At 51.1% G+C, this 11,381-nt stretch overlaps 2 protein-coding genes across 8 annotated transcripts in view; one reads left to right on the forward strand and one right to left on the reverse strand.

Moving 5' to 3' along the window:
* Positions 1 to 11,381, reverse strand: part of LOC144152261 (uncharacterized) — an 89,318-nt gene that overhangs the window by 61,164 nt on the left and 16,773 nt on the right. For 6 of the 7 annotated variants that reach the window (XR_013319121.1, XR_013319123.1, XR_013319122.1 and 3 more), the window contains one exon: positions 1,770 to 1,913. Coding sequence is in view for 4 of the 7 variants with exons in the window: in XM_077683492.1 (XP_077539618.1) it covers positions 1,770 to 1,913 (144 nt within the window). In the remaining 3 variants the exon portion in view is untranslated. Of the gene's footprint in view, positions 1 to 1,769; positions 1,914 to 11,182; positions 11,313 to 11,381 lie in introns of all 7 variants that reach the window. The other variant, XM_077683494.1, reaches the window with a different exon arrangement.
* LOC144152260 (uncharacterized) lies at positions 3,909 to 5,728 on the forward strand. The gene is made up of 3 exons (XM_077683491.1): positions 3,909 to 5,242; positions 5,311 to 5,397; positions 5,459 to 5,728. The coding sequence occupies exons 1-3, from the start codon at positions 5,052 to 5,054 to the stop codon at positions 5,712 to 5,714; spliced, it is 534 nt and encodes a 177-aa protein (XP_077539617.1). The 5' UTR covers positions 3,909 to 5,051; the 3' UTR covers positions 5,715 to 5,728.

Consider the following 11,381-nt stretch of genomic DNA (forward strand, 5'->3'; position numbering starts at 1 on the left):
CAAGGTGTGGACATGCCGCCACCGATACCGCGGAAAAGTTACACTGCGAAGTTGAAGTTGTCTGCTGTCGCGTATGCGAATGAAAATGGGAACCGTGCAGCCGGACGGCACTTCAACGTCAGCGAGAAAGTTGTCCGGGACTGGCGAAAAGCTGCGAGCGTGCTGAAGGCGATGAAGAGCTCGAAGAAGGCTAATCGCGGCAAAAAGGCGCGCTGGCCTCAGCTAGAGGATCGCCTGCGAACATGGATACTCGAACAGCGTGCAGCAGGCAGGGGGCTGTCCACAGTACAGGTGCGTCTCAAGGCCCAGACATTGGCGAAAAAGATGAACGTGGATGACTTCGTTGGCAGACAGTCTTGGTGCTTCCGATTTATGAGGCGCCACCAGCTGGTCATCAGAGCTCGAACAACGGCCTGTCAGAAACTCCCTGACGACTTTCAGGAGAAAATGGCAAGTTTCCAGGCATTCGTCAAAGAAAAAATCCAAGACCGTTAGGCCTAGCCACATCGTTAACATGGACGAAGTCCCGCTGACTTTCGATATACCAATGGGCAGGACCGTGGCCGAGAAGGGCAAAAACACGATCAGTGTGAGGCCAACCAGCCACGAAAAGTCACATTTTACCGTCGTGTTGGCGTGCTGTGCAGATGGAACCAAACTGCCGCCTATGATTATTTTCAAGAGGAAAACCATGCCAAAAGACGTCTTCTCGTCCGGAGTCGTCGTTCAGTACAACGTGAAAGGTTGGATGGACGTGCAAATGATGGGGCTGTGGCTGGAGAAATGCTTCTCGCGGCGACCGGACGCATTTTTTCGCACGAAGAAGGGACTTCTCGTGATGGACAGCATGAGGGCACACATGACTAATTTGATCAAGACGAAGATCAAATCCAAGAACTGCATCTCGGTCATTATTCCTGGCGGCACGACGAAGATGCTGCAGCCCCTCGACATAGCCGTGAACCGCAGCTTCAAAGCTATTCTGCGGCGTCTGTGGGAGACTTGGATGACAGACGGCGACCACAGTTTTACGAAAACTGGCCGCATGAGGCACGCGTCCTTGAGCGAGGTGGCCGAGTGGGTCAGTGAAGCCTGGAACTCCGTCTCCGTAAGAACTGTGACTGCCGGTTTTAAGAAAGCAGGACTGATTGACTCTGTGCCTGAGAGCGGTGCCACTGAAACGGACTACAGCAGCGGGCCTGACGACGATGAAGAGGAGCTGACCGGGCTGGATCCAGAGATCGCCGCACTCTTTCAAACTGACTCGGAAAGCGAGGAATTTGACGGCTTTACCAAATAGACTTGGTATGACAAGGCAGTAATAATAAAGGCCTTACAGCATCTGACCGGCCTATGGCTTCGTATTCTTTTGCTTCGCTCCAATAACATTGAAAGGTAAGTGGTACGCTCGTATCTCTTGCGGTTTGGAGCGTCACTGTTGCGCATATCGCGGGAGCGATGTGCGTAAAAAAAAATGCGAACCCTGCAAAAAGGTGCGACTTATACAAAAGTGCGACTTACATACAAACTTTTCTGTGAAAATTTTCAAAAAACGGAAGTGCGACTTATACAACGGTGCGACTTATAGTCCGGAAAATACGGTAATTTAAACTTGTTTTGTTGTTAAAAAGGAAACTGAGTAGTGAACCTTAATGAGAGGTTGCAAGAGAAATATTGCAACCCAACGCACTCTTCAGTTTTGGAGTTTATTATCATAAAGCTTACCACAAGTTTGTGCTGATAAACATGCATAAAGCAGAAAGGTTCACCTTGTAGTTGTAGAACAAGCTGCCCGATTTTGGAGGTGCAGCGATCGCCACGTGCTTGCCGTTGACGGCTCCCAGGCAGTTGGGGAACTGCCATCGGCGGCTGTAGCCGTCAGCACTAGCGGCCCAATCCTCCGTCGTCGGCACCTGAAATTACATTAACATGAGTCATCACTACTTAACAACAGGTGAAGCATGGGCGCAGCAAATTGCAATATCGCATGGACCTGATTGACTGCTGTGTTTAACAAACAGCCATACCTGGTGGTGAATCTTTATCAGCAGTAACTAATAGTGTGGAATAAAAAATGCCCCAACTATCTCACACCTTCCTCAGGTTTCGCTACTGGAACCCAAATTTTGGGTGTAGCTTTTGATTACAATTTGCTTGCCTGCTTGAAATTGTACGAAGAATGGTGTGCAATCTATGATAAATAAGCAAGTAGACCATTTATAACGTAACCGCTTATAGTGCGGGACCGGATATAACGCGGGTTTTTGTGACCACCGGTTTGCCTCCCATAGAACTCAATGCATAAGCATACCGCTTAAGATGCGGTTGGCCGAAGCACAATACCGTTTATAGTGCGGTTTTTCGGCGGATCTGCTCATCGACCGGCGCAGCTGGGGCATCGTTTTAGAGTAGCAAAAGAAAAAAAGAAATGATGAAATCGGCCATCTGACGCAGCGCGCAACAGAAGCAAAAAATAGGCACCCTTTAGTTCGCGCGTACGTGATAACCACAACTGACTTTGCTTGATGCACCTCGGAAGATAGCGGCCGGCTCCCCGTCCGCGCGTGGCAAGTTGTTTCTATTAATCGTGAACCGCATGGCCCGTTTTCGCACACGAATTTTGCACATCGGCGTTGCGCGTGCGTTTTTTTCGTGCTCGCGTCTACGATTCCGCGCCCGCGGTGGCTTCTTCGCGTGGCAGTGGGAGGAGCCTGATGACTTGCACCAACGGAAAGACGCGCACCTAATGGCGGGAGATTCGAAGCGCTCCGAGCAGGCTAGCCGCGCCAGAGGTGTTTAGGCTAAAGTCCCTCGATCAGATGAAGGGACTTTAGTTTAGGCTTACCACCGCGGTATTTTTTGATGGGCGCTTTCACAAGCGGCGTGGATGGCAGTTCATATTCCACTTTGCGGTCACATTATCAGCTCTTTTCCTGCATGAGCATCTTCGCTTGCGCCTCGTGCGGCATTTCAGCGAGCGGTTAGAACTGGTCGCTGGAGCTGCCTGCACCGCTTCACGGCCAGTGCCGACGCCATCTTGCCGCCGCTTACCGCGCCGCACACATTACGTCAGTTGTATCATAGCCTCCTTTATACTTTCTGTGCCTGCGACGTGCGCCGCCAGCGACCGTCGGCGGTCCGCTCGCCGACTGCCACCGGCCGCCGAGGGGCGGCGCTAGTCACGTAGGGCTGGCGCCGCGCCGCCGCTGCCCCGCTGCCGCCGCCGATCTCTGTTCCCGCACAGAGTTCTTTTCTTGGAGAATCGCACGTTGCTTCTCCTCCACGTGCAATGTTGAGTACCTGCACCCTTTAGTGCATGGTTCTTTCGTTTCGGACGCCGGAGGGATGTGGAAGAAGTCCTGTCATCACTAGGAAGTCCAGTAGTGATCCCATAGAATCTCTGTTCGGCACTTTGCAAAGATCACTGCGTTCCAATGACCAGTTAGATGTTGGTTAGGAAGCTGTCAGCGAACAGCAGCTGTCGCACATGTTATGTGCGACAGCTGATGTTTGCTGACTACGGAGCACGGTCCGATCAGCCACTCACGGAACCAAGACAGAGGCGGACTGCTGTACCCTTCTGATAAGCTCGTCTATGTCTTGGACATGTCCTGCGCCTGTTCATAGAAACTGCCCTGAAAGACGAGCCGAAGCTGAAGAAGCCATTGAGGACACTTCAGGAAGCGGCTATACTTGCCATTGTTGATTCTGGCCTCCTCAGCTGCCCCCACAGTGAACAGCTGCACCACAAGGAGCTGGCACAGCTGATCTGCCTGAAATTTTTCAGGTCACTACTTGTGAACTATACCTGTGCAGCCACCGACAAAAATGACGTGTATAAATCATTCTCAAAAAAGCCTTTTTGCAGAAAGTATGTAAAGCTTTAAAAAGCAGCCTTTATTTATTGGGTCTATTCGTTTCGGCTGCACCACGAGAACCAGTTCAGGCGGTGCCGCACCCTGCCATTCGTTTCAGCGGTGCAGCCTAGCGCCCCCTGCACCCAGCCGTTCGTTTCAAAAAGTTCACGAAAGGTGCAGCGCTGGTTCTTGAATTTGCTGCACCCGCTCAGACGGTGGTGCCGCGTTGGTGCAAGGACTTTGTTGTTGACAACCGCAAAGCGGACCACCAGCAGACGATGTCTTCAGCGGACGACTTGCGCACGCTGGTTATTCCAGTTAATGGAATTCAGACTCCGCTTACCCCCCTCATCGGCGAAGGTGGAAAGCGAGTGCCGCTTGGCGACGGTTTCGCCTACAGGATGCCTGGTATGTTTACTTTTGGACGCACGTGGTCAGCGCCATCGTTTTCAACCTCCGAATTCCGGTGAATTGAACTTGCAAATTAGGACCTGGACTTAGGTCCTGCGGAAAAGAAAAGTTTGTTCTCTTTCTCTCCGAAATTCCTGTTACTGCAGCTGTACGACCTCGTTAAGTTGCAGAAATTGTTATTTCAGTGCACGGTGTGAATTTTGTTCCCACGTGCTGTTCGCATGTGAATATGAAATTTTTACGCGCTGCTCCTCGGAAAACGAAGTCCGCGGAAACAGCAACTGGCACCGTGAAAGGAAAACGAGCAACAAAGGCTGCTGTAGCAAATAATTACAATAACAACAACACGCGTGTGCATTTATGGTTTTAACGTCAGCCACGGCTACGGCCATGTGCAAACTCAATGCGTTATTATTTTCTGCCGCAGATGGGACGGTGATAACACTGGTGTTCCGTGAGGCACTGAGCGCCCGAGACGCTTCGCCCCTCATGCCCGATGCTCCACCTGCGGGCGAACTGCCTGAAGGGCTCGGCGCCGCACAGGTGGATGGGCGCCCCGGATCACCTGAGGCCGATCTTTGGAACGGCCGGAGGACCCGGTTCGTGATCGCGAAGTACAAAGAATTTAATCCTTTGGTGGGCACCAAGGGCGGATTTCGGCAAGTTTTATTTACCTTGTCAGTGAATTGCTAAATTGTAAGAAATAAATTTGACCCTTGTTTGCTTAGGCCTTTGTTAGCATACATTGCTTTTAATGTGCTGGAATTGACCACGTTGTAATCCATGACGTCTCCCTACAGGACAAAAAAGGCCATGTGGCAGAGAATGGCAGAGCAGCTCTCGGCAGAGTTTTCCACGGAGGTAACTGCGCTACAAGTGCAGAACAAGTGGAAAAGTTTAGAGCGGGCTTACAAGAAGACCAAGGCAAATAATGGGTCAAGTGGTGCAGCACGAGTTGTCTGCGAGTACGAAGAGTAAGTGCTGTTGCTGACCATTGCATGCACTGACAGGTGCTCTTGAACTAATCCTTTTTTCTTCTTAGTGAACTCAGCGACGTGCTTGAAAAAGAGCATCACATAAACCCCACGGTCGTCTTGAGGCCTGGTACAACCATTGAAAAAACCAGCAGGTGACTGCCTCCCTTGGATTTCAGTTCTTCATTCCTCCTAATACTGCGTTTTTGTTTTTAGCCAGCCTCAAGACTCAGACGAGAACAGCAGCAGCTGTGAGGAGCCACCGGCCAGCCCTGCATCAGCTGCAGCACCTGGAGAAGGCAGGAGCGCCGCAGGGAAGAAAAGAAAAAGCAACGGCTCCACTGTGGCAGCAATGCTTCTGGAATTTAAAGAGGCAAAAAAGGAGCGGGCAGACCGCTTCGAAAAAAAAATGGCATTATTGGACCGCCTGGTCACTGCCGTGGAAAAAGTAGCTGCTGGCTGCAGCCAATAAAAAGGCTGAAAAAACTGAAACTTGGGTATGTGTGTTATGACTACACCAAGGTCACAAATTGAGTAGCCAGGGTCGCAATACAGGTCCCGGCGTCTTAATCCTTTTATCTCGCAATCAAGTAACATCACACAATCTTCACTGCAGCATTTGAAATGCAATGGGAAGCAAGTAATGTTCTTAATGGCACAAATGAAATTACAAAATGTAGATACAAACGAACTGCGCTTCAGCACTGCTCTTCAGCAATTTTTTTGCGCAGGCACTCGCTGTAGCCCGCCACACTGCGGTCGACAACTACGCCACTTTCTTCGCTGTTGCCTACTTCTTCCAGGTCAGGTAGTTCCTGCAGCTCATCGAACAAGTCTCGCTCGTCATTGCACAGGTTGTGTAGGACGCACGCACCCATGATTATCAAGCAGCACTGCTTGATGCCGGCTGCATCCACCAAGTACAGCCTCCTGAAGCGTTGCTTCAAAAGTCCAAATGCACCTTCAATGGCAACTCTTTGCTGGGAGTGGCACTTGTTGTACTTCTTCTTCCAGGTGGGGAAGCTTCGAGCAGTGTCTTTATAGGGGGTCATGAGCCACGGAAGCAGCGGATAGGCACAGTCCCCTAGTATGTACCCGTTGCTGCACTTTTGTGTTGCTTCCTCGAAAAAGGGTCCCTCACGGAGCACCCTAGCATCATGGGCCGAACCCGGGAATCCGATAAGCACGTCCGTGAATCTGTTTGCGTTGTCGCAAATCCCCTGCAGAATCAGTGACGGAAACTTCTTCCGGTTGAAGTACGACTGCGGAGATTCCTTTGGGGTGTTGATCTCCACATGGCTTCCGTCCACGCAGCCAATGGTGTTACGTGGCCCCTTTCCAGCACTCTTTAGCAAGAAGCCAGCCTTGATGCGTTCTTGTTCTCGCTCGTCCGGCCAAGAGATCACTTCAGCACTGAGGCTGTGCAAGAGGTCGAGCACCCTCTCAATACACGCGTGCACAGATGATTCTGATATGTCAAACCTGTCGGCGATCGAGTACATGCTGCACTGGTTCCCGAGGTAGGTCAGGACGACAAGACACGTTTTCTCAGCACTGATTCGTGGGCGCCCTCCATGGAACTCCGGGAAGAAAGGAGACGCTTGGTAGCGGTCTGCAAGATCGTTGAAGGTCTCGCGAGACAGCCTGAACATCCGCTTGAATTCGAACTCAAAATATCTGCCAACGACCTCCTCACAGTAGAGTGGAATACGATTCCTGTCCTTTCTCACCAGCTTTACAGCTAGCGCTGCGACCAAGTCGTCGAACTCCTCGTCTTCGCTGTCGGAGTCCACGAGCTCCATTGCTACTTGAACGACAGTAGCTAATGTGGCACAGTCCATCGTCGTCCTTTGGCGCAGCAGCGATGTACACACACGCAAAAATATCCTGCGCACGTACACGTTAAGAAAATAAAGCCGCAAACAAGTTCTCTGGCGCGCAAACCACGAGCACAGCAAAACTAAATGCGGCGCGCACGAAAACACGAAGCAGACGGCCTGCACAACACCTGCACTTTGGCATTCGTTTCTCCGTGGCGCTAGTGTCGCGCTGCAGCTGCACCCCTTGAACTGGCGCTGCACAAAAACGGAACCCGTCCGTGCGCCATTGTGAACTGGTGCAAGCGGTGCAGCTGAAACGAATAGACCCATTGTCTCTTGTTCTTGAGAATAAAATGTTTGAGTGCTTTTTGGTTTCCACTGAATGAGTTAATTGCCTGGTATTTTGCGCTGCTTAGCACGATGTCGCGGGTTCGATTCCCGGCCGCTTTTCTGATGGAGGCGAAAAGCAAAAAACGACCGTGTGTACGAGATTTCGGCGCACGTTGGTCCCGTATAGGCCTCCTGCGCTGCCCAGGGGGCGCTGCGCAAGCGGCTTCCGGGCAGTACTTCCGGGTAGTACAAAGCTGCGCGGGTCCCATAGGATCCCGTGTTGACAGAAGCAAACTGAGCTCGACGCTCCCGATTATTTTGCGACATGGTCACCAGTTCATTCCCGACGCGTCCGATCTATTTCAGCGATCAACTTGGCATTAGGGGGAGAAGCTTTGCAGCGCTTAACACGTTTACAGCGCCGACGAAAGTGCCGGGACCGTGACGGCGTCTGCTACTCGCAGGTTCACCGATCGATGGTCGTACGAAGTAAAATTTTGAGTGAAATTTCTAGTTTAAACTAATACTCTAGGTGAGAGAGACTTCTCAAAAACAGCCAAGAAGAGTGACGCAATCGGTGATGATCGCGCTTTAAAAAGCCAGCGAGTCCGGCGGACCGCAGGCTCGCCTGCTGCGGTGCGCCGCTCTTTTGCGTACCTGCACACTATGCGTGCACTTTCATCAAACAGTGCTCGTTTGCGTCGCCGTTACGAATACACGGTGCAGCGTTAGCTTGCCGTTTTGTTGCGTGTCTCAGTGACAAATTGCCGCGACCGTCAGAAGCGTGAAATCTGTTTTGCGATTCCGAAATTATATATAGTGGCCGTAAAACAAAGTGGTCGGGCGAACTAAGAGGCCGCTCGCTTTCCTTGTTTGCTCTCGCTTTACTTAATTACGCTCTTGCAGTATACATTCCCAGTTCGCACTTAATAGCCTAGAATGAGCGTCAGCAACGGCCGAGTTCCATGCAGCCGACACGGCGGAGGGCTGGACGGCAAATCGGAGGGGGGGGGCTTTGAATGCAAAGAGAAAAAATTCAGCGAATTTCTAATAATATTTGACAATAATCTGGCGAAGTGTGAAGATGGGGGTGCAATTCAACTGGAGGACGCCAATTCTCTGTTCTTACCTCGCTGTCTAACTCCATTTGAAGTCAAAACTGGGGTGTCGGCGTTTAGATTCGACGACCCCTGCACTAGGAAACCAACACAGTCAGTGATGATCGTATGTAAATATTCGGGGCCCCGCGCCGTGTATGCGGCTGTGTTATGTTATGCTGTGTTATGTGGTGTTATAGAAGTACACATCTCTGCAGGCAGCGGGCGTGTGATTTGGTGCATGTTTTGCGTCCTTTAATAGCGCTTAATTTGTTTATTTGGCGCTATTGCCCCACCTACTCGCTAGTATACATGTACCCTCCCGTTCGTAAATCGTGCGGCGTAAAACGTTACGCAAGAATCATTTAGTTTGCGAAAATACGAAACAAAATTTCCACTCGTTTCAAAGGCGGTGCCAGGCCAGCAGTGTCAGCTGAGTCGGCTGCGCAATTCTTGCGTTCGCTTGCATGCTCCCGCTGAAGCAACCTTTTGCAGTTACCTCAGGATATAGGATGAGCAGCGTTCCTTGTTTATGCTACTCGTGAACTTTCCTTTGTCGGCCGCACGCAAGAAGAAAAAACTGTAACTGTCGTGAAACAGTTAAACCACCCGACCTGGCGATACTTTCCCACGCCGCGACCATCGCGAAAGCTCGCTAAAAGAAAGCCGACAAATCGGCTTCTTTTAGCGGATATTATTTTGTTTAGCCTCTGCAACTACTTTAAGGGCTATTTCATACAATATGCAGTCATTTAAACTCGCCACAAAGCGCCACAACCAACTTTCACTCTGGCTTGTAATTGAAAACACATGGAGGGCGGCGGGGGTCGTCTGCTTTTGTACTACCCAGAGGCGTTGGCCGCTAGGGGCGCTGCATGTCGCCAAAACTCCAGCGCAGGAGGCCTATAGGGCGGGCAATGTGCAAAACTTCAGCGACGGTTTCCCTCCACTCTCCGTAGGAGTATGAAAGAAAGTGCCGACGGCACGCGGGCTCCAGGCGGGATTCGGCCGACGTGCCGCAATGGCCCAAGAATGCGGCAGCAAGATCCCCAGGTGGTCAAAATTAATCCGGAACCCTCCACTACAGCGCGCCTCATCGTGTCTCATTGCCTGCATTGCGTCGGCGCGTTAAACCCTACAATCAGTATCAGTATCTTGTTTTCTGCCCACTGGGTTGCACCCCATTTCAACTTAACATGCTTTCCTGCCTGTTCCATTTGTTTCACTTAGCATGCCGCACGCTCGAAAAAAAAAAAAAAAAAAAGACGCGCGTCACGACATCCATCACGGGCTTCTCCAACAAAAAAATGCGATGCTGTTTGTAACAGCACGTTTATATGCACTTAAGCATTTTATTTTCCTTCTTTTATAGTACTTTTTGGGGTCGTGGTAATCGTAAGCCAACTCCGCACAGTGCCCACCGCAGTCTGTGAAGACGTCGTGCTGCTACGCATGTTGGTGTTCATTAAGTGTTCATGTGTACACAAGTGTTCATTAAATATTACTCTTACGTTTGGCACCACTTGAACCCTTTGAATAAGGGCTGTACAACTTCCTGTATTTCCACCAGTAGAGATATTGTTAGAAAGCACGCAACCTGCGAGCAAGAGAGCTCTAAAACGGTGCGAACGGGTGCACGCCGGCACTGCTGCGCGCTCGCCATCGGCGCGCCGACGGCCCCGGCACTATACGTAAGTGGCGCCCCCACCAAAGTGAGCGGCCGCTCTCCGCAACTCGAGCGACGGAGCCCTCCCATTGTTCTCCCGGCGACGTCGCAGGCACAGAAAGTATAAAGGAGGCTATGGTTGTATCCGCGCCGGCGTCGCCGCGCCTGCGGCGTGCGCTGCACGTTTTCGCGAGAAATCGCTCCATGCGGTTCACGCTTTAGAACGTTGTGCAGATAAGCCACCGCTCTTCCCGAACAAGCGAGCCGCGCGAAGATTTCCACCACCAGTACGTTGCGCTGATAAGCAGCCGCCTTTGGCATCGTGAACACAGAGTGGGGTAAAAAAAAAAAAAAAAGAATCCCGCTGGCCTTTTTTATCATGTCCTGCGGCATCTTCATAGACGCAAAAAACGCAGCCATGGTCTTTCAAAATACAAATACAACGGAAGTTAAAGCCGCACTCGCCGTTTGTAAGACCGCGCTTTTGCAATGTGTGAGACCCGGCAGCAGCGGCTGATGTTAAAAATAATACGAAATAAAGACCCTTCCTTCGTTTTTAGGCGCTGTGCGTTTGGGTGATAAAAAATTTAGGATGACTTGAGAGACAGGTCGCGATTTGGTTGAATTCGCGCACGTTTTGGTTATAGTGCGGTACCGCTTATAGTGCGGATTTTTGCGGCTCCCGCGACATACGTTATAAGCGGTCTACACGTAAATGAATTGTGGGTTCTCCAACACCTGAACGCCATCTACACGGGTTTTTGGTGCATGTCAGCAGTATCCTTAGGTAGTGCGAAGTAGTTTGCAGATTCCCACTGCACCATGCTTCATGGCCCAGGTGCTGCTTCAGCATGTTAAAAACGGGACGTGTGATATGACCTGCATGGGTTTTATTACATTTTCCATTCATACAAAAATACATCCTCCCCAATCATAACCTTCGCTTTCAACACCGGTCCAACTGTTGCCCTGTGACTACCATTACAGTGCATTCCCTGGAACACAGTGATCTCTTGTGGGGTCGTACCTTCACGTACTTGTCCTTCAAGCGTGCCCAGATGGCTTGGCACATGTCGTGAATGGCCATCCGGGCCGTCTCGATGCCCATGCGGTAGGCCAGGGCCACGTCTTTAATGTCCTGCCCCGAGGCAAGGTAGCTGCAACAAGAACAGAAAGCGCAGGTGCCTTGTAACTGCCACTACCACGTGCTGCCAAGCAAACGTTGG

Source organism: Haemaphysalis longicornis, unplaced genomic scaffold (genome assembly GCF_048455015.1).
Source record: "Haemaphysalis longicornis isolate Haplotype H1 unplaced genomic scaffold, Haemaphysalis longicornis Haplotype H1 scaffold_9, whole genome shotgun sequence".
NCBI classification, from domain to species: Eukaryota; Metazoa; Arthropoda; class Arachnida; order Ixodida; family Ixodidae; genus Haemaphysalis; species Haemaphysalis longicornis.

Bases quoted from the DNA above. Each gene is read 5' to 3' on its own strand.
- LOC144152260 (XM_077683491.1), top strand. From the start codon at position 5,052: ATGACGTCTCCCTACAGGACAAAAAAGGCCATGTGGCAGAGAATGGCA. The intron at 5,243-5,310 runs GTAAGTGCTGTT...TTTTCTTCTTAG, and splicing joins GTTGTCTGCGAGTACGAAGA to TGAACTCAGCGACGTGCTTG. The intron at 5,398-5,458 runs GTGACTGCCTCC...TTTTGTTTTTAG, and splicing joins ACCATTGAAAAAACCAGCAG to CCAGCCTCAAGACTCAGACG.